Source organism: Balaenoptera borealis (genome assembly GCF_965194805.1).
Source record: "Balaenoptera borealis genome assembly, chromosome: 8".
Classification (NCBI taxonomy): domain Eukaryota; kingdom Metazoa; phylum Chordata; class Mammalia; order Artiodactyla; family Balaenopteridae; genus Balaenoptera; species Balaenoptera borealis.
In genome coordinates, this window is record NC_138865.1 from 47795605 (window position 1) to 47821611 (window position 26007).

General features: G+C 33.6%; 2 protein-coding genes across 10 annotated transcripts in view; one reads left to right on the forward strand and one right to left on the reverse strand.

The window, feature by feature from the left end:
• Positions 1-26007, reverse strand: part of IFT74 (intraflagellar transport 74) — a 78871-nt gene that overhangs the window by 33455 nt on the left and 19409 nt on the right. For all 7 annotated transcript variants that reach the window (XR_014247043.1, XR_014247044.1, XM_082400550.1 and 4 more), the window contains exons 9-13: positions 12612-12750; positions 11133-11195; positions 5890-6033; positions 4521-4561; positions 1477-1556 (exon numbers count right to left, since the gene is read on the reverse strand). Coding sequence is in view for 5 of the 7 variants with exons in the window: in XM_082400550.1 (XP_082256676.1) it covers positions 1477-1556; positions 4521-4561; positions 5890-6033; positions 11133-11195; positions 12612-12750 (467 nt within the window). In the remaining 2 variants the exon portion in view is untranslated. The remainder of the gene's footprint in view (positions 1-1476; positions 1557-4520; positions 4562-5889; positions 6034-11132; positions 11196-12611; positions 12751-26007) is intronic.
• LRRC19 (leucine rich repeat containing 19) lies at positions 12757-25892 on the forward strand. 3 transcript variants are annotated; one of them, XM_082400595.1, is made up of 5 exons: positions 12757-15169; positions 20811-20900; positions 21924-22437; positions 23106-23294; positions 23818-25892. In XM_082400595.1, the coding sequence occupies exons 2-5, from the start codon at positions 20820-20822 to the stop codon at positions 24144-24146; spliced, it is 1113 nt and encodes a 370-aa protein (XP_082256721.1). In that variant the 5' UTR covers positions 12757-15169; positions 20811-20819; the 3' UTR covers positions 24147-25892. The 3 variants fall into 3 exon arrangements, with proteins under 3 accessions (XP_082256721.1, XP_082256720.1, XP_082256722.1); XM_082400594.1 differs by having other exon boundaries at positions 12757-20900; XM_082400596.1 differs by having other exon boundaries at positions 12757-20900; positions 23939-25892.

Genomic DNA, 26007 nt, shown 5'->3' on the forward strand with positions numbered 1-26007 from the left:
ATATTCATTTTGCAGATGAGAAAATGAAAGCTCAGATAAGTTTACTTACCTAATAACCAGGACTTAAAAAGTTTGTCTGATTTTAGATGTCTTGTTTACATGTAGCCACATGTAAATAAGACTGTAAGCATTTCACAAGAATATTTTTATTTCACAAATAAAGCACTTCATATCAGAAAGCCAAGAGTAGGTTTGGGCAATAGAACTAACACTTTGGGGTCAAAGAGAACTTGGTTTATATCTAGACTTTACCCCTTACTAGCTGTAAGAATTTGAGTTAACTTCTCTGAGTTTCAACAAGCATAAAAGAGGTCAGAAGCCTTCAAAGTGTTCCTGCAAAGATCACAATGTAACCAGTTCCAGGTAAGTAATCAATTAATAGTAGCTAATGCTATTATTCATAAATCAATAAAATGTATAAATAAAACTAATACACTGCATTAAAATTGAAATAAAAAATTAATTTAGGAAAAGAACACCCTTTTCCCCTGCTATGAATGTTTCTTTAGCCATAATAGGCATATTATTTACAATAGAATATCTAACTCATAAGAATATATAGTCATCTCTTGATAATTCAATAGCATGTTAACTGGTTTGCAGTTAATCTGTGATTAAAGTGCCATAGTAACCCAGCTTTTCCTCCCTTGTTAGAGACAAGCTGGTTAGGAACCTGTGATGCCCAAACTCTTCCCTCAACCACACATACTCTGTAGCTCCCAAATCCCCACCCCAGCATTTCCACCACAAGTGCTCTGGTCCCTGCCTTGGCTCTTCAAATCCCACTGCTGGGGAAAGCTGAGAGAGGACTGGAATAATCAGTACTTGCCACCACATTAGTGGGTCCCCTAGCGAATAATTCTTCCTGCATTTTTTGTGATATTTGTGACTTGATCCTCACTCCCCTGTAACTCTACCACTTACCCCAGTTAATAGCTGACAATACTGAAGAAGTATAACTTAGAAATCTGTGAGCAACTTTAAACCGTTTTACTTGATTAAAAAAAAAATTTCTTGCTGTATAGCCCAGGGAACTCTACTTCACTTCGCTGTACAGTAGAAACTAACACAACATTGTAAAACAACTATATCCCAATTAACAAAAAAATTTCTTTGCAAAACAAAATAAACTCTTGCCATTATATAACCATTTTAAGTTATATAAGTTTTTAGTTGGCTTAAATAATTCAATACTAACTATAATATTTAGTTACTATTAAAATATTTAGTTACTATTAAAATTCAATACTAACTATAATATTTAAAATATTACTTAAATGATTCAATACTTACTATAATATTTAGTTACTACTACTAAATATTTTAATAGTTTAGTATTTTAAGAGTTAAACTTAGTGATATCACAAAGAATTAAATAATAAACCCCAGGTAAACAGTCCCTGAGGCCCAAGTTAATACTGTATAAATACTGCTATGTATCTATATTATACATCATAAATATATTTTAAAAATTACCTTGGTGTTCTTCTAAATCCATGTCAAGTTGTCTAATTTCTTCATTAAGCTGATTTATTTTTTCTTTTATATCTGTTAACCTGTTGAAAATATTATTTAATGAATTTATGGCAGACAATTTAGATATTCAGTAAAAACATTTAGTGATGATGTTACGAAATCTTAAATCTTTTCGAATCTGCAGAAACAATATCAATAAATAGTATGCTTTATTCTGAGGACAATACTATAAATTTTGAGAGAAAAATCTTTTTTCATGATTCGTATTTAGAGTACAAGTGTGTTCTGAGAATGTTGGCTTGCCTGACTTCAACAGCAGACCCTTCCCCAGCCTTCTTTTGAGCTTTACTTGTGATATTAAGAGAATAAAAAATCTTTAGCAACCTTCTTTTTGTAGGTTTATATAAACTAAACTAAGTTAGCAAGTTTGTCTGAAAAGTTAGAAAATAAGAGAAAATTTACCATTGAGAGAAGATTATATGGGTTAAAATTTTAACAAAAGCAGTTGTACTTACTACAAAGCTATAGTAATCAAGACAGTATGATACTGGAATAAGGACAGACATATCCTTTTAAGGACAGACAATGGAATAGAATTGTGAGCCTAGGAATAAGACCCTGTATCTATATACAATTGATTTTTTTTTTTTTAATTTTTATTTATTTATTTATGGCTGTGTTGGGTCTTCGTTTCTGTGCGAAGGCTTTCTCTAGTTGTGGCAAGTGGGGGCCACTCTTCATTGCAGTGCGCGGGCCTCTCACTATCACGGCCTCTCTTGTTGTGGAGCACAGGCTCCAGACGCGCAGGCTCAGTAATTGTGGCTCACGGGCCCAGCTGCTCCGCGGCACGTGGGATCTTCCCAGACCAGGGCTCAAACCCGTGTCCTCTGCATTGGTAGGCAGATTCTCAACCACTGTGCCACCAGGGAAGCCCCTACAATTGATTTTTGACAAAGGTGCCAAAACAATTAAACAGAGAAAGAACATTAAATAATATTTGTTGAAAGAATATTTCAACAAATGGTGCTGGGATAACTGGATATGCACAAGCAAAGAATAAAACTGGACTCCTACCTCATACCATACACAAAAGTTAACTAAAAGTGGGTCATAGATCTAAACATAAGAACTAAACTATAAAACACTTAAATAAAAAAACATAAGCATAAATCTTCATGAAATTGAACTAGGCATTGGTTTCTTACATATGACACCAAAAGCACAAACGACAAAAGAAAAAAATAAATAAACCAGATATAATCAAAATTTAAAACTACTGGGACCTGGTGGCACAGTGGTTAAGAATCCGCCTGCCAATGCAGAGGATACAGGTTCGACCCCTGGTATGGGAAGATCCCACATGCCGCAGAACAAATAAGCCTGTGCACCACAACTATTGAAGCCTGCACACCTAGAGCCCGTGCTCCGCAACAGGAGAAGCCACTGCAATGAGGAGCCCGGGCACCGCAACAAAGAGTAGCCCCCGCTTGCTGCAACTAGAGAAAGCCTGTGCGCAGCAATGAAGACTCAATGCAGCCAAAAATAAATAAATAAAATAAATAAATTTATTAAAAAAATAAAGTCTTAAAAAATTAAAACTTCTGTGCTTCAAAGGACACCATAAAGAAAGTGAAAAGAAAACCCAAATAATGGAAGAAAAATTTTGCAAATCATTTATCTGATAAGAGACTTTATTTAGAATACATAAAGAGCTCTTACAACTCAATAATAAAACAATAAATAACCCAATTTAAAAATGGGCAAAAGCACAGGGAGATCAGTTTGGTGCTTTGCGATGACCTAGAGGGGTGGGATAAGGAGGGTGGGAGGGAGGCTCAAGAGGGAGGGGATGTGGGGATATATGTATGCATATGGCTGATTCACTTTTTTGTACAACAGAAACTAACACAGTATTGTGAAGCAATTATACTCCAATAATGATCTATAAAAAATAAATAACTAACTAAATAAAACAAAAAAAAAAGGGCAAAGAATGTGAATAGACATTTCTCCAAAGAATATATATATATGACCAATAAGTACAGGAAAAAAAGTTCAACATCATTCATTAATCATCAGGAAAATGCAAATCAATGATACCACTTCACACCTACTATGACGGCTACACAGTAATCAAAAATGACAGATAATAACAAGTGTTGATGAGGTCATGGAGAAACTGGAACACTTATACACTGCTGGTGAAAATGTAAAATGGTGCAGCTGCATTGGAAAATAGTCTGGCACCTCCTCAAAAAGTTAAATATAGAGTTACCGTAAGAACCAGCACTCCTAGGTAAATTCCACTCCTAGGTAAATACCCAAGAGAAGCGAAAATATATGTCCACACAAAAACATGTACACGATTGTTCATACCAGCATGATCCATCACAGCCAAAAAATAAAAACAATCCAAATGTCCATCAATTAATGAACGGATAAATTAATATGGTATAGCCACACAATGGGATTATTATTTGGGAATAAAAAGAAATGAAATACTGATACATGCTACAACACAGATGAACCCTGAAAACATTATGCTAAGTGTAAGAATCCAGCCACATAGGACCATATATTGTATGCTTTCATTTATATAAAATGTCCAGAACAGGCCAATCTACAGAGACATAAGGTACAGTGGTTGCTTAGGGCTGGGAATGGGGGATGAGAGGTGTGATGGTTAAGGGATATGGGTTTCTACTGGGGTGACTGAACTGTTCTGAAATTGACTGAGGTGGTGGTTGCACAACTCTGTGAATATACTAAAAAACTCTGAATTGTACACTTTAAATATGTGAATTGTATGGTATGTATTATAACACAATAAAGCTGTTTTTAAAAAGCAATTATACTATGTAATGGCTCTTAACTAAACAGTCAAAGAATTATTTAAAGCTATAAATCAAACTGAAAGCTGCATCAATATTGTCAATGTGAATCACAGAAAAAATGACTGTAACAATATGCACCTCTTACACATTTAGAATGCAATTTAAAAGATGAGAAATGAATGTAAAATGTCCTAGTGTAGAAGTACTTACTGTCGCTCCATGCTGGCTATTTCCTGATTATCTTCTTTAACCTATAAAGGCATAAAGAGAAAACAGAATTTAAAGAATTACTCATTGTTAGGCTATCTTAAAGATTTTCCTTCTAGGGTGTGTACTAAAATATCAAATCTAGTCGCTTTGAACTTATTTCTTGAAATTCAACCGTTGAAGTTAAAAGGAACATCATTAGGGAACTATTCACAGATTTTTCTTTCCTCCTCAAAGGAAGAGTGGTGACTGATAAATATCCATACCTATCCACATGGCACCAAGAAGTTAACACAACTTCAGGCCTGGATCAATTTACATAAATATCTAGGATTTTTGAGCCTGTCTCCCCACCCCTGCTCCCCCTGCTCCCCACCCCCAACCCACGCACACGGTAGGGCTGCCAGATTTAGCAATCCCCATTACATTTGAATTTCAGAAAAACAATGAATAACTTTTGTGGTATGTATTTGGAATACACTTATTATCTTTACGTATATATTTATTCTAAAAGATTATTCACTGCTTATCTGAAATTCAAATTTAACTAGTCATTCTGTATTCTATCTAGAAATTCTATCCCAAGATCACTCTTCATCCCCTGCCTTCAATGATCTCTTTCCAAGGAACTTCAGAGATTCTAGATTTTGATATCTTTCTAGAATGATTCTAACACTTAAATAGCTCCTGAGTTGATCCCTAAGGTTCCTGCAAACCCACTGGATTCAATCTAAGACCACAAAGGAGTCCCATTTGTAGGTTCCTGACTAGAGGTGCTCCCAAATATATAGGCTCCTAAGGGCTGTATATTTAGGGTGTCTCAGGATAAACAATAGGCTAAATTAAAGCCAGCCTTGGGATAGTAAGAAAGCTACTGAACACATGTGACATAACATGGTGACATACTGTGATTTCACAGGACATTTTAATTCCATTCACTTCATGGTGGCACTGATAGAAATAACCACACAAAGTCGTCAGCCTTGGGGCACTTCATTTTCTAAATATGAGGCCCAAAACAAATAATGGAATACATCTTCAATAAGATTAATTATTTACTGACCAATAAGAAGAGTTTCAAGTTTTTTTTATAAGGATCCAAAACATGAAAAAATGACCAAAATATGCATGAAGACCATATAAAATAAGGATTTAAGTAAAAAAAAAAAAAAAAAGTTTATTTGAGAAATGACTTTTACCTAGATCTTCTTGGTCAAGCAGTTCATATTAATTTAGATGGAGTTCACTTTTCACTGTTTTTTAAGAAAATAAGCTTATTAGCTTTCTGTTCAATTCATATGCCTTAAATAAAACATACTGATATATTTACCAAATCCTGACATATTAAAATAAGTATGTTTGTTTTTCCTACCTGCTTAAGTAATCTCTCTCTCTCTTCCATTGGGGATCCCATGCTTTTGTCTTCTGCAATCATCTGATCTCGATGGGACTCCAACTCATAAAGTTTTTCATGCAACAATACAGCCTCCTGTTTTACCTGGGAGTGTGCTATTTCCTGAAGAGAATTAAAATAATTTTAGTATTTTATCAAAAACTATTCAAATAGTTTTCAGTTTATAAGACTAAGGACAAATTTAAACTACCAGCATCTTTAAATAGAGATATCAAGAACCTAGAGTACTCAATAATGCTACAAAGCATGTTTCTAAACATGGAAGAATAAAAATAAATCCCTATATACTTTCATAAGCAATTTTCAGTCTAAGATTCACAAGAAGGTGGTAGCTTTAGTTTATTTTATTTTCTAAATATAAGACCTAAACAAAGATAAAGACATCTTTACCAATGGGAAGATAATAAAGAAAATGTAACGATGTATGTATAACTTTAACCACAAAACCCAATCCAAAGTCCAAGGAACTGATCTCTAGAGGGAAGATATTTTCCCCTGAATAGATCATATATATGCTTTCCTACAATGTTATGGGTTGAATTATGTCCCCCCAAAATGTATGCTGAAGTCCTAATCTCCAGCACCTGTGAACATGACCTAATTTGAAATGGAGTCTGTGCAGATTTAATCAAGTTAAGATTATCTTGAGGTCATTAAAGTGGACCTTAATCCAGTATTAACTGCTCTTTATTAGAAGAGAAGAGATAAAAACAGAGACACCTGAGGAGAATGCCATTTGATGATATAGGCAAAGAATGGAGTGTTGTAGCTACAAGTCAAGGAACAAATGCCAAGGATTGACAGCCAGCACCAGAAGCTAGGAAGAGGCAAGGAAGGATTCTACCTAGTGTCCCAGAAGAAGCAAGTCTCTGCTGATGCTTTGATTTTAGACTTTTAGCCTCCAGAACTACAAGAAAATTTGTTGTTTTATATCACCCAGTTTGTGATACTTTATTACAGCAGCACTAGGAAACTAATAGACATGAGTAGTAAAATTATCATGTATTCACCACTGTTCTACTGTTCACAAAGAGAAAATAAGGGATGTGATCATTTTAAATGATAACCAAAAGAGCGAGGGATGTTGGTGGTAGTGGTGATTATGATGATGAAAATGACATTTGAAGCTGTTATTTATTGAGCACGTATTCTGTGCCAGGCACTATACTTCATATTTTTTATACACTATCTCTAACACTCAAAGCAACTCTGTAAGATAGTACTATCATCTCTATTTTACAGATGAGAAAACTGATGATCTGATATCTAAATAATTTTTCTAAGTTAACAAAAATAAAAGTTAATCATGAAAAAAAAAAAAGTTAATGATATCTGAAACCAGGCCCACAGTATGAACAAGATTTTTAAGAGGGGAGACCTCCTCCTTTTTGAAAGCAAAAGAGAAGGAATCTTAAAAAAAGGAAAAAGTGAACAAAAGGAAATGTTTGAAAGTCCATAGGCAAAGGGTTATATACACAGCTTAAGTAATGTATTAGCTTCAGGTGAAAAGGCATGATAATAAAATACCGACAGAAAAAATGCAGACATTTTGATGTATCCCTTTTCATAGTACCTTCCCCTTCCCTTTTGCTTAACCACCTATAGACATGTTCATTATTGCATCTTGATAAAACCACCCCTGAAGACTCAAGCTCATGTTGACCTTTCACCTGATTTTTTTCACACTCCTATGAACTGAATCAGCAATACTTAGCACAGTAGGGAGCATACAGCAGATATGCAATAAACACTACTTGATTGATACTTGACATGATGTTATCTTGAAGAACAAATCTCCCCCCGCACCAAAAAGACCTACAAAGGAATCCAGCTAAAGTTAAACAGAATTAGGATCTACATTTTCTTCATTTGAGAATACTGTAAATTTCTTTAAATTCATGTAATTTTAGGCATACATGTACTAATGCCAAAGTAGAGTGGCATCAATAGAAACACTAACTCCAAGGTTATACCCTACACCTCTTCCTGTGGAAACTAAATCTGCCAATGAAATAAGACCTAACTCTCTCCTACACACCCTAAAAAGATAGTGAGGAATTCTGAAAGCTGGCTGTATTAATACTATATAAATGCAGTCCTTATTCCTTGAAGCATATTTTTATTACCACAGAGATCAAAGAAAATAAAAATTCTGTGTACCCACATGTAGACAACTGGATATAGAAAATCGTCTTAATATTTTTAAGCAAACTAGTTTTTTCAATAGCAAATTTCCAAAAGAATGATTACAAAATACTCATGGTTTATTTCTTTTGCAAGCTAGGTGAAAGCAATCATGTCAATTTACAATTGTTACTAATCCTCTCATCGTTATAGCTACCTGAATACACAGGAAATCAAGAAAGGCAGGCAAGATTTGATGTACAGACAGTGGGAAGGTAGTTTGCAGAAAAAGAATACATTGGCCAACAAATATATAAAGAGATACTCAACTTTTTGTATAAATAAATGAAAATTAAAACAAGATACTAATTTTAAACTATTAAACAAGTAAAAATGGAAAAGGTGCATGGATAATGCAGCTGTTAATGAGTACAGGGGGAAATACGCACTCTCATACATTGAGATTAGGAGTAGAAAATGGAACATTTTTGGAAGGCAATTTGTCAATGTTACAACGTTTTAGAAGTTTGTACCTTCTGACCCAATGCAAGAAATTTATCTTAAGATACACTCGTAGTAACTTTGCATAAAATGTGTGTTTTCACTACAGCATTGTTTTATAATCTCAAAAAACTATCAATATAAACAACCTAGTCATCTACAAGGCTGTGCTATATATAGTCATACAATGTAATACAATGCAGTAATTTCAAATAATGAGAAAGATATCTTAAGAGCTGACATGAATAGACATTCAAGAGAGAATGTTAGGTTAAAAAAAAAAAAAGCTGCAGACAGCATATCCAGTGTACATCCCACTTAAGGTTTTTCTCAACAGTAAAATGAAGGTAGGATTATAGGATTGCTGTGAAGATAAAATGACAATGCTGGTGACATATGTAAAGAGCTCAAAAACAGCACATAGTAATCACTCAATAAATGTGAGAGCAGTTCTGTCTGGAAAGAGGGAAAAGAAATAGGCATTTTTACTTTCATCTTATTCAATTTTTTCATAAAAAACATGTTTTGTGAATTTAAAAACGCTTTAAATAAACAAATAATAAAACAAACGCAAGCTTTTACATCTTTAAAGTAATGAACTGACTTCTCCCTCTTCATTTGTTTTTAGTCTCTTGTTTGTATGTTTTTTTTTTAACATCTTTATTGGAGTATAATTGCTTTACAATGTTGTGTTAGTTTCTGCTATATAGCAAAGTGAATCAGTTATATGTATATATATATCCCCATATCCCTTCCCTCTTGCGTCTCCTTCCCACTCTCCCTATCCCACCCGTCTAGGTGGTCACAAAGCACCGAGCTGATCTCCCTGTGCTATGTGGCTGCTTTCCACTAGCTACCTGTTTTACATTGGCTAGTGTATATATGCCAGTGCTACTCTCTCACTTCATCCCAACTTACTCTTCCCTCTCCTTGTGTCCTCAAGTCCATTCTCTAGTCTGCGTCTTTATTCCTGTCCTGCCCCTAGGTGCATCAGAACCATTTTTTTTTTTTAGATTCCATATATATGTGTTAGCATACGGTATTTGTTTTTCTCTTTCTGACTTACTTCACTCTGTATGACAGACTGTAGGTCCATCTACCTCACTACAAATAACTCAATTTCGTTTCTTTTTATGGCTGAGTAATATTCCATTGTATATATGTGCCACATCTTCTTTATCCATTCGTCTGTCAATGGACACTTAGGTTGCTTCCATGACCTGGCTATTATAAATAGTGCTACAATGAACATTGTGGTACATGTCTCTTTTTGAATTATGGTTTTCTCAGGGTATATGCCCAGTAGTGGGATTGCTGGGTCATATGGTAGTTCTGTTTTTTGTTTTTTAAGGAACCTCCATACTGTTCTCCATAGTGGCTGTATCAATTTACATTCCCACCAACAGTGCAAGAGGGTGTCCTTTTCTCCACACTCTCTCCAGCATTTACTGTTTGTAGGTTTTTTGATGATGGTCATTCTGACCGGTGTGAGGTGATACCTCACTGCAGTTCTGATTTGCATTTCTCTAATGATTAGTGATGTTGAGCATCCTTTCATGTGTTTGTCGGCAATCTGTATATCTTCTTTGGAGAAATGTCTATTTAGGTCCTCTGCCCATTTTTGGATTGGGTTGTTTGTTTTTTTGATATTGAGCTGCATGAGCTGCTTGTAAATCTTGGAGATTAATCCTTTGTCAGTTGCTTCGTTTGCAAATATTTTCTCCCATTCTGAGGGTTGTCTTTTTGTCTTGTTTATGGTTTCCTTTGCTGTGCAAAAGCTTTTAAGTTTCATTAGGTCCCATTTGTTTATTTTTGTTTTTATTTCCATTTCTCTAGGAGATGGGTCAAAAAGGATCTTGCTGTGATTTATGTCATAGAGTGTTCTGCCTATGTTTTCCTCTAAGAGTTTTATGGTGTCTGGCCTTACATTTAGGTCTTTAATCCATTTTGAGTTTATCTTTGTGTATGGTGTTAGGAAGTGTTCTAATTTCATTCTTTTACATGTAGCTGTCCAGTTTTCCCAGCACCACTTATTGAAGAGGATGTCTTTTCTCCATTGTATATTCTTGCCTCCTTTATCAAAGATAAGGTGACCATATGTGCGTGGATTTATCTCTGGGCTTTCTACCCTGTTCCATTGATCTATATTTCTGTTTTTGTGCCAGTACCATACTGTCTTGATTACTGTAGCTTTGTAGTATAGTCTGAAGTCAGGGAGCCTGATTCCTCCAGCTCTGTTTTTCTTTCTCAAGATTGCTTTGGCTATTCGGGGTCTTTTGTGTTTCCATACATTGTGAAATTTTTTGTTCTAGTTCTGTGAAAAATGCCATTGGTAGTTTTAAATTACCATTAGGTTTTGTGTGCCTCAGCAAGGCAGAATGATTTTTGTACAATAACTGAATCTGTTTTCTTACTAAACTAAGATATTTGCGGTCCTGAACAGGAAAAAAAATTATTACATTCCTATTAGTAAACTACTAGATAAATATGTACCTGAATGAGTTCCATTAATATATTTAACTAAATTTTCTTTTGTAGCTGAGTAATATGAAAACTTTTACTTGATTTTTACTTACAGATTCCAAGCTCTCTTTTTTCATGTTCAGTGAATCTAGCTGTTGCTGAAGTGTATCTAATTCCTAAGAAGAAGGAAAAAAAAGCAAATATATATGCGAATTACATTAAGAATAATTTCTTTCTCAACATTTCAAATACAGATGTGACAAAGTAAATTTTGTAAATGTTTTCAACCCATATCTTAAAATCTGACTAGAATTTACTAACGTTCATTATTTCTATTTTTGCCAATTTATTTCATTATTACTAAAAACCTTGCCATGATCTACCTTTTAAAATACTTATGAGCTTTTTAAAGGGAGCCAGAAGTTTTCACAGTGAACCATCACTGTGTTCTGAGAATATCAAATATCAGAAGACTTCAAATTAATGATGGTACTGTTTAAAGTTATAATTTTTATTTGTCTTTTTAACCATATTTCCATATCTTTTGCCTATTTTCTTTTAAGGCCAAGACCTGTAGCCATTTATATGGCTCACTCTTAGGGATAAGACCCTTGAACTGTTTATAGTTGACCCCTGAATAAGACAAGTTTGAGCTGCATGGGTCCACTGACATGTGGATTTTTTTCAAGAAATACATACTACAGTACTACTCAATCCATGGATGGTTGAATCCGTGGATGTGGAACCTTCGATACTGAGGGCCAACTATAAATTATACACAGATTTAAACTGCACAGGGGTCAGTGTGCCTAACACCCAAGTTGTTCAAGGGTCAACTGACCCATTCAAACACCCCTGTGTGACATTAGCTATATTTTGATAATATTTTGGCATTTTTATAATATTCTTTCAACAATGTTTCATTATATGTTATAAATTCTGTCTAAAATAAAAAGTTATATTAAATTGTCAATAAAGGATTATCTGAGAAACTAGAACTACATTCATTATTGGCATTTGTGGGGACTAATTCTCTGTTAACTGGTTAAGGGATATCTGGGCATCAAAGGGCACTACCTTGCAAAGCGGAGTCACCACCATGACTGAATGTTGAGAGGATTCTCAATAATCCCTCAGCAGGCATCCAAATTGCTTATTTAAACACCATAATTAGGGGACAATAGCTGTTCAAATTAAGGACATAGCAAGTAAACGACTTGCTGTTTATTAGGCAGGAAGAAAAGGAAAGTAAATATCCATGTGGCTCTGGTGTAAGAGGACTTTTAATGTTTTCATTAAAAGTTCATTAAACAACAAGTGTTTCATGTATCTTTATGACCTGCAAAAATGAATGACGCATAGAGCTGAATAATAGAGTAAAAGCTAGGTCGTTATGCAACATAAGAAAACAAAATTTTCTAGATCAGTGCTTCCTAAATTCAAATGTCCATATGAATCATCTTGTTAAAATGAAGACTCTGATCAGTAGGTTTAGTCAAGCTCTCAGGGGATGCCAATGCTGCCCACCTTCAGATCACATTTTTAGTAGTAAGACTGCTATATGCCCAGCACAGAGTAGTAATTAGTATTACCTGCAACAATTTCTCATTCATGGTTTTCATTTCTATATACTTGACTTGTTTTTCAGGAGGCATATTTTTGATAATGCCCTCTGCTGCCTGTTTTTCCTGTTCAGTTTCTTCTTCTACACTTCTAATTTGTTTTTCCTTCCTGAAATCAAAAGTATACAATATTCCTCTTACAATATTGAGGGGAAAAATCAATTAACTTTTACTCAGTCTCAATTAAATAGGATACTTAAAAGTTATTTAACCATAGTTTGTGATCTAAAAGTCCTTATAAATGTACACAAAAATTTTATTTGACCTGTACAAAATTTGGCCCCATCAACACAGACTTATTGGGACTTCCCTGGTGGTGCAGTGGTTAAGAATCCGCCTGCCAATGCAGGGTACATGGGTTCAATCCCTGGTCCAGGAAGATCCCACATGCTGCGGAGCAACTAAGCCCGTGTGCCACAACTACTGAGCCCGTGTGCCACAACTACTGAAGCCCGTGTGCCTAGAGCCCATGCTCCGCAACAAGAGAAGCCACCACAATGAGAAGCCCGCTCACCGCAACAAAGAGTAGCCCCCACTCGCCGCAACTAGAGAAAGCCCGTGCGCAGCAATGAAGACCCAACGCAGCCAAAAACAAATAAATTTATAATAAAACAAAACACAGACTTATTTTACATCCTTCTCTTCTCAATCCCCAAATCCATGTATTTCCTTATTCTCCACTTTACTTTCTTATAAAAAAAACACAAAGATTATCACAGAAAATCCTTAAAGTCTTATACATATGAGAAAGTATTTGCACTTTTTGTTATCATACCCTCAAGACAAACAAGAGAGTTAAATTTTAGAATAGTGGTTTTCAAGTATCTTTTAGCTATAGAATTCTTTGACCAAATGAAATCTTGTATGGAAGTTTACCACGTAAATCATCTCAAGTAACACAGCTCTGACTGCACTGGGGAGTAGGAAGACCAACAGTGCAATTTGATTAAAAAATTCATAGCTTTAGATTAATATATTTTGCTTAAATTCCCTTTTATCTACTGCTTTAATTAAAATTGGTATTGATATTTCACAAATTATCAACTGTACTTTAGCACTGCAAAATAATAAGCTAATTTCCTTGAAAATATAACAGGAACATTACAAGTCTAATCATGTAAGTAGTAGTAATGAAATTAATTACAAACAATAACCATCTTTATCATATAATCACAAGAAATACCAGTGATGTGCCACTTATTACCTATGCAAGATCAATTATAAATAGGGTAGAGAAAAATTCTGAAAAAAATAGAGGTAAGATGCTAGTTGTCATGTAAATACTTCAAGATTTACATATAAAAAGCTTGCTTGATGATAAATTCTCAGTCTCAATATTATAAATTTCTACTTTGAGTTTCAAAATATAATTATTCTATTCAATCTCTTTCAAATGTAGATATCGTTAACAGTTTTCACAATCACTAACTAAGCCTCATAGATCCACATATCTATCCTCCACACACTTTACACATTCATACCCTAGTACCAGAATAAGATAATCTAAACTCAGAAATTTTCCTACAGACAGCATCTCATAATAACCAAATAAAAGATGAACATAATGAAACAGACAACCTGGAATTTCTATTTATTTTTGTCTCATTATTGAACAGGAAGTGATGTCTTCACTTTGAGCCTCAATTACTATAGCATAAAAAAATGTGTCTGCTGCTGCTACAATTTATACGGGTATATGCGCTCATAGAAATTTCAAATAGAAAAGATCATCTATTTCAATCTCTTTGTTTCACAGATTAAGGATACTGAAGCCCAGAGAAGTTTGTTGGATCTAACTCACTCTGAACTCCATGGTTATTTACTACCAACAATGAATCTTAACCATGTTTTTGCCTGATATATCTACTACAGTTAGATGGGAACTAATGCTGTAAAGTAGTCCATTTTACAGAGGGGAAGTTACACAAGGAAGCACAAGGAAGGTAACTGATTTTTTGAAGCCCACATAATGGCCAAGGGTCGGGTCTTTTGATGCTTTGAGCAGTCTGCTCCTGTTATAACTTGGCAGTAAAACTACCAATGATGGTGTCATAAAAATGAGTAAACAACAAAGTTGAAACTCAGTGGAATACAAAACTTGGTGGAATCTTTTCAACTTGAATCTTTCAAAACACAAAATACCTTTAGGATCAACACTTAAATCACTTCAGCAATGTATCTTTCAAATTATGCATTCTCAATATTATATACTTTAACTCACAAAGTAAATTTGTTAATATTTAAATTTTTTAAGAGTAATTAAGCATCACAAAGGTTAAGCAAGCCACCTTAGTTGTTACACTAAAAAAGTCAAAGATGACTTTAAGAAATTATTCTTCTAGTCAATCTTTTGCTAAGGAAGTCTAGTTTCTTTCTTTCTTTTTTTTTTCCCACCTGTTCACTGGGTACAAAGGTTAAAACAAAGTGAAATAAAATCATATGACATACTTTTTTTTTTTTTTAATGCTGTGGAAGAAAGAGAGTAGACTCCTTACACACCAGTCTCAGAGACAAAAGAAAAAGGAAAGGTAAGATCTTATATATTTATAGGTTTGGTGATTATTGTTGAATTTTTTAAAATCATATTCAAACTTGTTAAGTCTATACAAAAATCTTTGTCTCTAATAACTGATGAAAGAGCAGAAAACATGATTGTATTTTTCACAAGATCTACCTTAGAAATATAAACCTGGGACATGGCCAAAAAATCTTTCCCAAATAAATTGATAATGTAATAAAAAGTAATTATTTTTCTTTTGGAAAAAAAAAGGTTTCATCTAGCCAATCAAATTTATAAGATCTTTTTATTTTGAAATATGTTAATCACAGAGCATTCTGAAGTGATATTAACTTAAAAACAAATTTGTAAGATGAAAAAAGACTGACTACCAGGTGATAATTGTTGAAACTGGGCAATGACTATCCTACTTAGAGGTTTTTTCTTGATAGTTTCCATTATAAAAGTTTTTAAATTTGAAAAAAAAAGTTCTATAAAATTGCAAGAGAGAAGTTAATTGTGAATTATTAATACCTTACTCCAAATACATTGAATTCTGGTATAAATATCTAAAATATTTAATGACAAAACTGTATTACAGTATACACATTTTATTTAACAAAACCAAAATAATTGCAGTATCTTTTTATTTCATGGTATATAATAGTCATATAAAGTACACGACCAAAAACTTCTCAGAAACTTGTACTTGAAACTGCACTAAGAAGAACACTGTTTCTTTTTCAATATCTACCATTTCCTTTTGTGAAAATCTTTTTTTCTGTAATATAGGTTATAGGCTATATAAAAGGGCACTTAATTTTGTAAGATAGTTTTTAAAAAAACCTGATATTCCATTTTTTCTCTATTTTTTAATCACTAAACTCAAGCCCACATATCATTTCAAAATAAATATCAAATTGAGAAAAAAATCCAAAGGGAGAAAAAGGCAATAATAACTGTTTCCTTTTAAATCAACTTTTTAAATAGGGTAAACTGACTCAAGAACAATTTCTGCATAATCTACCGGCTAGTTATTCTGCCAATCTGATGTCTTCAAGATAGCCAATAAAGCTAGCAAATGTTGCTGTCTAAGGATTTGTCTATTTAGTGTTGTGACGGTCAACATCCATCTACCCCGTCTTTCAATCTTTCCCCTCTCAAAACATGTACAAATATATGAAAAGCCCCATGGACCTTGCAGCTCAATCAATGCATTTCATAGCTTTAGACCTAATAATGGTTTAAATCTGTTGACTGCTTTCTTGTACAGAATCTACCTTAAGCTCTAAGTATATATAGTTTCTAACTCTAAAATTTATCAAATAGAAGGAAAAAAAAGATTCCTTTTCTAACCCTTACAATTTTATTCACTTTAGCACACTGGAGAAGACAATTATTAGTATAACGCAAATGATAAAGATAATAAATACAAGACAATCCTCTGTCTCCATTTTCACAAAGTCTCAGTCCCATCTGACCTCCATTACCTTCTCCGGCTGCTTCTATTCCACATAAACTCTTTAGTTTAGTTAATTTTCTTTGTAGCCTATCTGCTTCCTTTATTCATCCTTATCCTATTTATTCCTGGGGAAAAAAAAAAGAAGCACTTTTCCCTTACCACTGCCCTACCCACATGGGCATCCTACAAAAACATCAGGAAGAATTTCACTACACCATTGAGAAATATTGAAACAAGCCACTGCGGAGGTTGCATACTTATTCCTAGAAATCACTAAATACAGGTAAACTACCTTTTATATATGATTTAGGGATCCCCTTTTGTGGGCAGTGGTCTGGAATAAGTGATAGCTTGAATTCATTTCTGACTCTAAAAGGGATTCTATTATGATCTACATTCAAACTGTAAAATCTAGGAGAACAGTGGCTTTTTCTTCAAACTTTGATTTAGCCATGGAAAGAAAGAAAGTGGAAAAGGAATAAACATAAACAGATCATCAGATGGAAGGCAATGAGGAAGTTAACTAGAATAGACCAGTACTGGCATAACAATAAATTCCTCATTGCTAATGCAGCAACAGACTTTAGTAACTTGAAATGAATCTTGCTCACCGAGTAGTTTCTTACCTCCTGCTCTCGTGGAATAAATTTTCCTAAAAAATCATAAGCAACTAATTGTAACAAGTGCTATAAGAAGGCTCAAAAGACTAAATTTTAACCACTAAGGATTTTAACCACTAATTGTAACAAGTGCTATAAGAAGGCTCAAAAGACTAAATTTTAACCACTAAGGATGATAGTAACAGGACATATTCATATCATTTCAAACAGATCATTTGTTTGCAGCAGTTTCTTATTTATTTATTTTATTTTTTTATTTTTTAATTTTTTTTGATGTGGACCATTTTTTAAAGTCTTTATTGAATTTGTTACAATACTGCTTCTGTTTTCTGTTTTGGTTTTTTGGCCGCAAGGCATGTGGAATCTTAGCTCCCCGACCAGGGATTGAACCTGCACCCCCCTGCATTGGAAGGTGAAGTCTTAACCACTGGACCGCCAGGGAAGTCCCTATTTATTTATTTTTTAATAGATCTTTTTAAAATTAATTTTTATTGGAATATAGTTGCTTTATGCAGCAGTCTCTAATGTTGACTTTAAGAAAACAGAACTAAAAATAAGAAATATCAAGGTCATGAATAAAATGACTAAATGGAAAGTATTTAGTAAGAAGAATTACTGAAATAAATGGCAATTTCCAGTTAAACATGGCATGTTGAATGTACCCACTAACTTTGAATCCTGTCCAAAACCCTACTAAAATGAAAATAAAAGGTAATTTGAAGTATATAAACTCATAACGACAAAAAGAATGGAAGAGGAAACAACAGCAATAAAATCTAGAAACTAGAAAGCGAAAAGTTAAGTGCAAACTGACTGGGAAAGCAAAATTCTCCCAAGCCAGCAGTGGGGAAAGCTGAGAAGCCACTTAATTTACGCTGCAGAATCCCTAGATGGCCCACAGATTGGCAGTACCAGATATTCTGGAAGTAGAAAAGGAGGGGCTGAAACATAGTTGAAAGTCTTTCTCCCTGACACTGCCCAGCCAGGTAAAGGTCTTCTCCTACCTAAGCAGAAAAATAAGGCTTTTGTTTTTTTGCTCTGGGGAAAATAAAACAAATGGAATCTAGGCACTAGGCACAAGTGACTGCAGGGACGTTATGCCAAAAGCAGGGAGAGTAAGTTAAAGTTTACATACTAATTACTGAGATAAACCCACCTTTTCCACCATTGAGCTCTCAGAATGCTGGCTACTTGGCCTCACCTTTTCAGGAAGCAGATTAAAAATGTCATTTTGGGGAATCCAAGCAGCCCAAGAGGAACAATCTAAAGATAATGACATTTAGGGATTCCCCCCAAAAACAGTCCATTAGGGTCACTCTACAGTAAGATCTAAAGTTAATAAGAACCGGGAGTTCCCTGGTGGTCCAGTGGTTAGGACTCCACGCTTCCACTGCAGGAGGCACAGGTTCGATCCCTGGTCAGGGAACTAAGATCCCAAAGGCCATGCGGCATGGCCAAAAAATAATAACAAAGTTAATAAGAACCACACAAATGCACAGTTTCCCATCAGGTTTTTCATTTCCCACTCTTATATGTAAGTCCTAAACCAAATATTAACAGATACACAAAGTTCAAAAGAAAACCTCTAACATAAAGGATACTTACAAAAATAAACTGGAAAAGCACAACTTGAGGGTACAAAGGCTATTCAAGGAAAAAGAAAACAAGAGATACAACAAGAAAAAACAAGGAAAAAAATATATTCATACCACAGTATACTACAAAAGAAATTTTCAGAGAACAAAAAGAGCTTAGAATTAAGAAGATGACAGGAAAAAGAAAACTTTAATAGAAGAGTTTGACGATAAAGTTCCAGAAAGCAGAGCAAAAACACACAGAGATGAAATGTGGAAGAGTAAACATAAAAAATTAGAAAATCATACCAGGAGATCCAACACCTAATTAAAGGGGTTCTAGAAAGAGAAGTGAGATTTTTTTTTTAATGAGGAAGAAAATTATCAATACCATCAATCAATTAATTTAGAAAATTTCCCATTGTTTCCAGATTGAAAGTGCCCACCAACTGCCCAGTTTCATGAATGAAAACAGACTCTCACAAAGGATCATGAAATTTCAGAATATCCATATTAAGGCTATATTGTACAACTCAGAGAATATAGCCAATGTTTTATAATAACTATAAATGGAGTATAACCTTTAAAAATTGTGACTCACTATACTGTACACCTCTAACTATATATTATTGTAGAGCAAAGAAAAAGCTTTGGGGTTAAGAAACGGCAAGTTACATAAAAGGATAAAGAATTAGAACGGTATAGCATCACAGTTCTTAACAGTAATACAGTCATGGTTGGTTGAATCCACAGTTGTAAAACCCGTGGATACGAAGGGTCCACTGTATTCATTATATTGTACCATTTTATGTAAGGGACTTGAACATCTACAGATTTGGTATCTACAGGGACTCCTGAAACCAATCCCCTGCTGATACTGAGGGATGACTATACCAGAAACCCAAAGACAATGGGGCAACGCCATCAACCTTTTGAGGGAAAATTATTTCCTACTTAGAGTTCTATTTCTAGCCAAAATATTTTTCACGGTCTAAAAAAAATTCTCGTCTATGGACCTTCTCAGGAAGCTCCTACAGGAAGCTCCATGGAAAAAAGGCAGTAATCCAAGACAGGGCATTCTAGAAAACAGGAATCCAGTAACAAGGGCAAAAGGGAGTCTCTACAATGAGGGTGGAAGGAGAGTGGAAGTGTAGAGTGAAGTGAAGGCTGTGTAGAGGGCCTAGTGATCAGCTCATCTAGATCAGAGCATGGCAGCAGGCTCTGGGAGAGACGTCTTCAAGCAAATGAAACAGATTAAACTATCTAATATACATAAACTATTGAGTGATTTGCTAGCGAGAGTTTGGGTATAAATTAATGAGAAAAAAAAAAAAAACCCTAAGCGCATGAAAAGAAAACCAGGACAATTAATTAGAGAAAATAAGTGTGCAGGAACAGAATAATAATCCTGTTAACAGGGCTCAGTCATTGACAGCTTTATACATTCCTGACAGTATAAACACTGAGTACTCATCTAACCAAAATTACAAATGACTGTGCTCGGAGAGTAAAGAGACAGTAAGTATATATTTGATGCATTGAAGATGAAGGTAGGGAGTGTTTAAAAGAAAGCTGAGAACTCTCATCTCCCAAACTGTTAAGTCAAAGGATAATATCAATAGATAATGCCTAAAATTGAAAAATCAAGAAGTAGCAATATAAGCATATACTTAAACGTGTATATATACATAAATATATATCCTTCTGGACTTTCTTTTGTGCACATATATTAAAATTTTAAAATGTACAACCACTTCAATTGTTTTAAAGTTCCTTTCAATAGATCTAGGAACTAAAGAGACACCCTGAAAATTACTGTCTTTCATTCTCCCCAAGAGCTCTCCAGTTTTTTAAGATTAGAGTGCAGAGAGGGTGAAGGGATATTTACTTGTTTCATATTTTATATATTTTAAGAAAAAATAGATTTAAAAGGAGAAAAAAGGAAATCAAAATGTCCTAAAAAATCTCTAATGTTCTAGTCTCCTAATGAGATATAAATACTCTCTTTTCTGTCAGGCTTGCAATATGAAAATCACAAGCATCACAATCTTGTTTTGGCCGCTCTCCATGCTATTGTTATCAGACGAAAGCCAGACGTCTAAAACCGTAAGTTTTTACAATCAAGCTAGTGAAAATATTTTCAAAGGTACACTTTGTGTAGATTGAGTAAAATATTGAAGGCAATAAAAGAAAGAAGAAAAAAATCAAGCTATCAAAACAAACTCTTTAGTTAGCTGTGTATATTCAAAACATGTGATCTCTGAGCCAGATTCTAATTTGACAAAAGCAGTCTTCATTTTTTAAAAAACTGAGTTCTTTAAAAGCTGACTAAAGGCGAAATACGTAAAATTTCACTACAAAACCGGAGATTAGTTAAGACATAAAAAACACACTTTAAAATGTAGGAAACTTTTTAAAAAACCACATATTTATGAGGGAAATTGCTGTTGTTACATTATTATTATTATTATTGGGGGACATTTCAACTGCAAAACCAGTCAAAACAAGAACGATTTCTTTGGATTTATATCCACATAAGGAAAGCACTTCTTCCTGTTGCCTGACTCTTTAAATTCAACACATGGCTCAATTTCTGTTACAAGATATTTTCTTTTAAAACACCAAATTTTGAGCTGTTAACCCTATAGAGGTATATATTGAATATTGTTTCTTAATTACTTAATAGTCCTAGATGTAGTGCTGGTAACTCCGATTTTTAAAAATTACATTTTTACATTATTTTCTCATTATAAATGTCAATCTTGCACACTGAAATACTAAATAAGTTAACAGAATTATTATTTACCATTTATTTCCACATATATAAATGGCAATATACCAATATTTTCTTTCTGTAATGATTATTTAATAACAGTTGGAAGATACTTGTATGACAAACTAGGATCTCCTTCCTCAATTATATATATCAGAATTCCTTAATCTTCAACATTCCATCCTAATAAAAAAAAAGTATTTGCTTTACCTTTTCCATATTTTAACATCAAAAGATTAGATAGTAGATTTTTTTCTAAAAGTATTTCCTTCTAATGTGTAATTGCCTGCATATGAAAATTTGGGAAATTCTGCTAGCATTTTTCCTTATTAATGCATTTCTAATTTTCTTTTTAGGAAGTCAAATGTGATTTCACTGCAAAGAATTATGCTTTGATTCCAGCAAATATCAATAAAAATGTTACTATACTTGACCTCAGTTATAACCAAATTACTCTGAATGTTACAGATACAAGAGTTCTACAGACATATTTTTTACTCACCGAGCTCTATTTGATTGAGAACAATGTCATTATCCTACATAATAATAGTTTTGGTAACCTCTCCCATCTAGAAATTTTAAATATCTGTAGAAACTCCATCCACATAATTCAACAGGGTGCCTTTACAGGCTTAGATAAACTAAAACAGTTATATCTCTGCCAAAACAAAATAGTTCAACTGAATCCTGATGTATTTGTGCCTCTAAAACACCTGATACTATTGAATCTGCAAGGCAATTTGATAAGCTATCTTGATGTACCACAACTGTTTCATCTGGAATTCATAATTTTATACGGAAATCCATGGAACTGCTCTTGTAGTCTACTGAATTTGCAAAACTGGTTGAACACATCGAATGTGACACTAGGTAAGCAATCATAATTTAAATTAGTCAAAACCAAAATGTGATTGATTTTGGATTGTTCTACCCCAGAAAAGTCTCTTGTTTCATGTCTAAAAGAAAAGGAAACTATTCCTGTTTAAGGGAAACAAGAAGAAACACTGAAAAGCAATTGCTGAATACAAGCTCTCCCTCTGCCTGTCCAGAAAAAAAGAAAAAGAAGAAAAGAAACTTAAATGTTCTATATATACATGAGATGAAACTGTCACTTTGTATACTAAGTTTGCAGTTCCAGTATATAAGACTAATTTTTAAAAGCACTTCCTTTTCTTAGGATATCTTGTCAGAGAGTAGGTGAAAACAGGTGCCCTGCTTTCTAAACTACATGCCATGTTCCAGATGTCCACCATAATCTAAGTCATAACATTTTTACTTTACTAACACAGACAAACTAAACAATAAACAGATACTGCACTTAAGCTACATTTATAACATAATAAACAGAAATGGGCATTTCCCTCGTTGTGTTTCTAGGCAAATACAACAGTTTCTTTTTTATAATATCTTTAATGACAACAGATAAATATGTCAAAAAATTCTAGATAAAAAATTATAAAATGTTGTTAACCATAATAATTTATTAACCATAATAATATTATTTTCCATAATAAATCTTATTCTTTCTAATTTACTAGAAAATGAGAACATCACCATGTGCAGCTATCCGGATATACTGAAGTGCTACAATATCAAAACAGTACCTTACAAGGCTGAATGCTACTCAAAATTTCCTTCATCTATAACTGAAGATCTTTACATTCATTTTCAGTCCATTAGCAATTCAACATTTAATAGTTTTTTGAACAACTTAACAAGAAATTCAGGTAATGTACTGGTTTTGAATAATAATATTGCTGAGGATAGCATACCAAATAAACTGAGATAGTTCTCATTATTTTTTTGTATTTTAAATTTCTAGAAACAATGTAAAAGAACAATTCCTCCACCCAAAAAAAGACTGACAAAACACTGGGTTTCTAAAGTAGGCTCTGCTAGTTATCAGTCAAATGCCGTTATGCAGATTATTGATATTTAACTTCTCTGAGCCTTGGTATTAACTAGTTAAGTCACAATTCTTAACAGGTATAAATCAATAATGTCCCTAGGTGAATGGATAAACAATACCTGCAAAGACAGGTAGATATTTTGAAAAAAGGTATTCTTTCACCACACTATGAAATATCTTTATTTTTGGCAGTTTTAGTAACTTTTGCTTAAAGAAGATTATGTACATTTATTTCTAATACCAATATTGGGGAGTTATTAGGACATGTAATTATGATTATTTTATTTTTGTCAATTTAACAAAACTACCCCCACCCTCTCTTTCTCGGTATTCCATTTAAGAACGTGAATCTCAAGGAAAAAGCTGGGCTTTTCTTGTCAGTGTTGTAGTCACTGTACTGATGACTTCACTCCTCATTTCAATTGCTATCAAATGTCCAGTATGGTATAATTTTCTGCTTAGTTACAATCATCATCGCCTGGAAGAGCATGAAGCAGAAACCTATGAAGATAGTTTTACCGGAAATCCAAGTCCTCCTCCACAGATACCAGACACAAGCTACGAAGAAACTACCGTAATATTTGAACAACTACATCAATTTGTGGTAGATGATGATGGGTTTATTGAAGACAAATACATAGATACTCATGAATTACGTGAAGAAAGTTAATTTCTTTCAATGTTTGATTCTTTAAAAAATGTTAACAGCTCACTCACAGTTCAGACATGGAGATTTTGATACATGACATACTGAACTATAGCTAGTAGACCATCATATTAATTGCAACACACATAAATATCACAAAATTATGCTCTTCTCATTGGCATTGTGCAAGTAGGTCCAAATACAGTAACTGCCACTCCTTGTTAGCTAACAGTTAAAATACTAGCATTACTATTCTCAGCAGTATTCAGGGGACCATACATAACAGTAGGAAAAGGCCTAAGGTAAATTATTCATTAATTAAAATGAACAGATTTTCATATTAGTCAGATATGTGATGTAATACATATTAAAGTTTTACTGATTGGAATCAGTAAAGAAATAAAGATTTTGGAATTTTATCACAAGTCAAAGTGAAGAACAGAGATAGTTTAAACTGACAACACACTAAGGTTGATTTTATGCCCATAGAATGAATTCATGGAATTGGAAAATGCTTTTTAAATTTTTTTAAATGCTTCCTGAATTGGCACAACAAATTTCTGAAAATTTAGTAGTGATTTAAAGCACAGGTACAATGTCCAGGCACAATCTCTTGATTTTTGTTACAAAGAAAGACTGTCATCAAAATGCATGACTGTCACAATTGAATAATATGGTGGCTTCCAAAGTGGGAATCATCTATGAATCTTGTTTTTAAAAATACCTATTTCTGCCTCTCTTTAGGAGATTTTTATTCAAATGATTCTGTGCTGTGGCTGAGGAATCTTCAGTTGGTCCGTGGTCAGTTCTTTGGGATGCTGTAGATAGAGCAATGTTTCCCAAACTGTCTTCTAGAACATTAACTTCCAGAGAGACATTCAGAAGTATTTACAGGGTGGGGGATTAAAAGGTACATGGTCAAACTACTATAGAATTACTAGGAAATACTGGGTTTAAACAAAGTCAAACAAGTTTCTTTACTATAGGACTTACCCAAGGCTTTACTAAACTAAACTGCTCTCTGCTCTTCAAGAGCAAAATATTAAGAATTTGCCAAACTTCCTTGACAACAAAACCTTTTCTTTGATGTATAGCTACTAATAGCTCATAGGACAATAATGGTCCAAAGAACACTGGCCTTGAGACTATTATAGGAAGAGTCTAAAGTGAATTATTTGCCAATTCCTTATAAACAATTGGCTACAATCATAATTTTAACAACTTACTGCAAATAGTGGCATTAAAAACTGTAACAAAATCTATCATTTTTACCTTCCATATGTGGGAAAATTTAGTATACAGTATTTATACCTTTTAGAGAAAGGAATATCTCTAAAACACTGAAATATATTTATGGATTAAATAATATGGGGTTTAAAATTTTCTTCATCATTATACAGGGAAGGGAACAGTGTCTAGTGGTGTGGATGGAGCAGGGTTGGATAAAAGCTGATGGAGATGGGTGCATAGGAGTAAAATACACTATTTAATTTTTGTGTATGTTCAAATTTCTCGGTAACATAAAGTTTTTAACACATGTACATACCTGATAATTTCTTAGAAAAAAGAGACTAAAAATAATGTAGATGTACATTATATCCTAAAAACAGTCATTTTTAAGGTTATATCAATAGTAAATTCAGTTCAAATGTCTACTGAGGAAAATAAAAACTGTTTTGGATGATACACACTGTGAAATAAAAGAACTGACTCATTTGTCATGTGCATTGTATTTATAGGAACATGTTTTCAATAAAAGATATAAATGTCTTATGTGTAATATTTCCTAACAGATAATGTAAATTATATGTTATGGTTTTAAATCTCAATTATAAGAGTGAGATAACTTTAAAAATATAAGGCATCTTTTTCTAAATAACCTATC

Bases quoted from the DNA above. Each gene is read 5' to 3' on its own strand.
- LRRC19 (XM_082400594.1), top strand. From the start codon at position 20,781: ATGAGATATAAATACTCTCTTTTCTGTCAGGCTTGCAATATGAAAATC. The intron at 20,901-21,923 runs GTAAGTTTTTAC...TTTTCTTTTTAG, and splicing joins AAAGCCAGACGTCTAAAACC to GAAGTCAAATGTGATTTCAC. The intron at 23,295-23,817 runs GTAATGTACTGG...ATTCCATTTAAG, and splicing joins CAACTTAACAAGAAATTCAG to AACGTGAATCTCAAGGAAAA.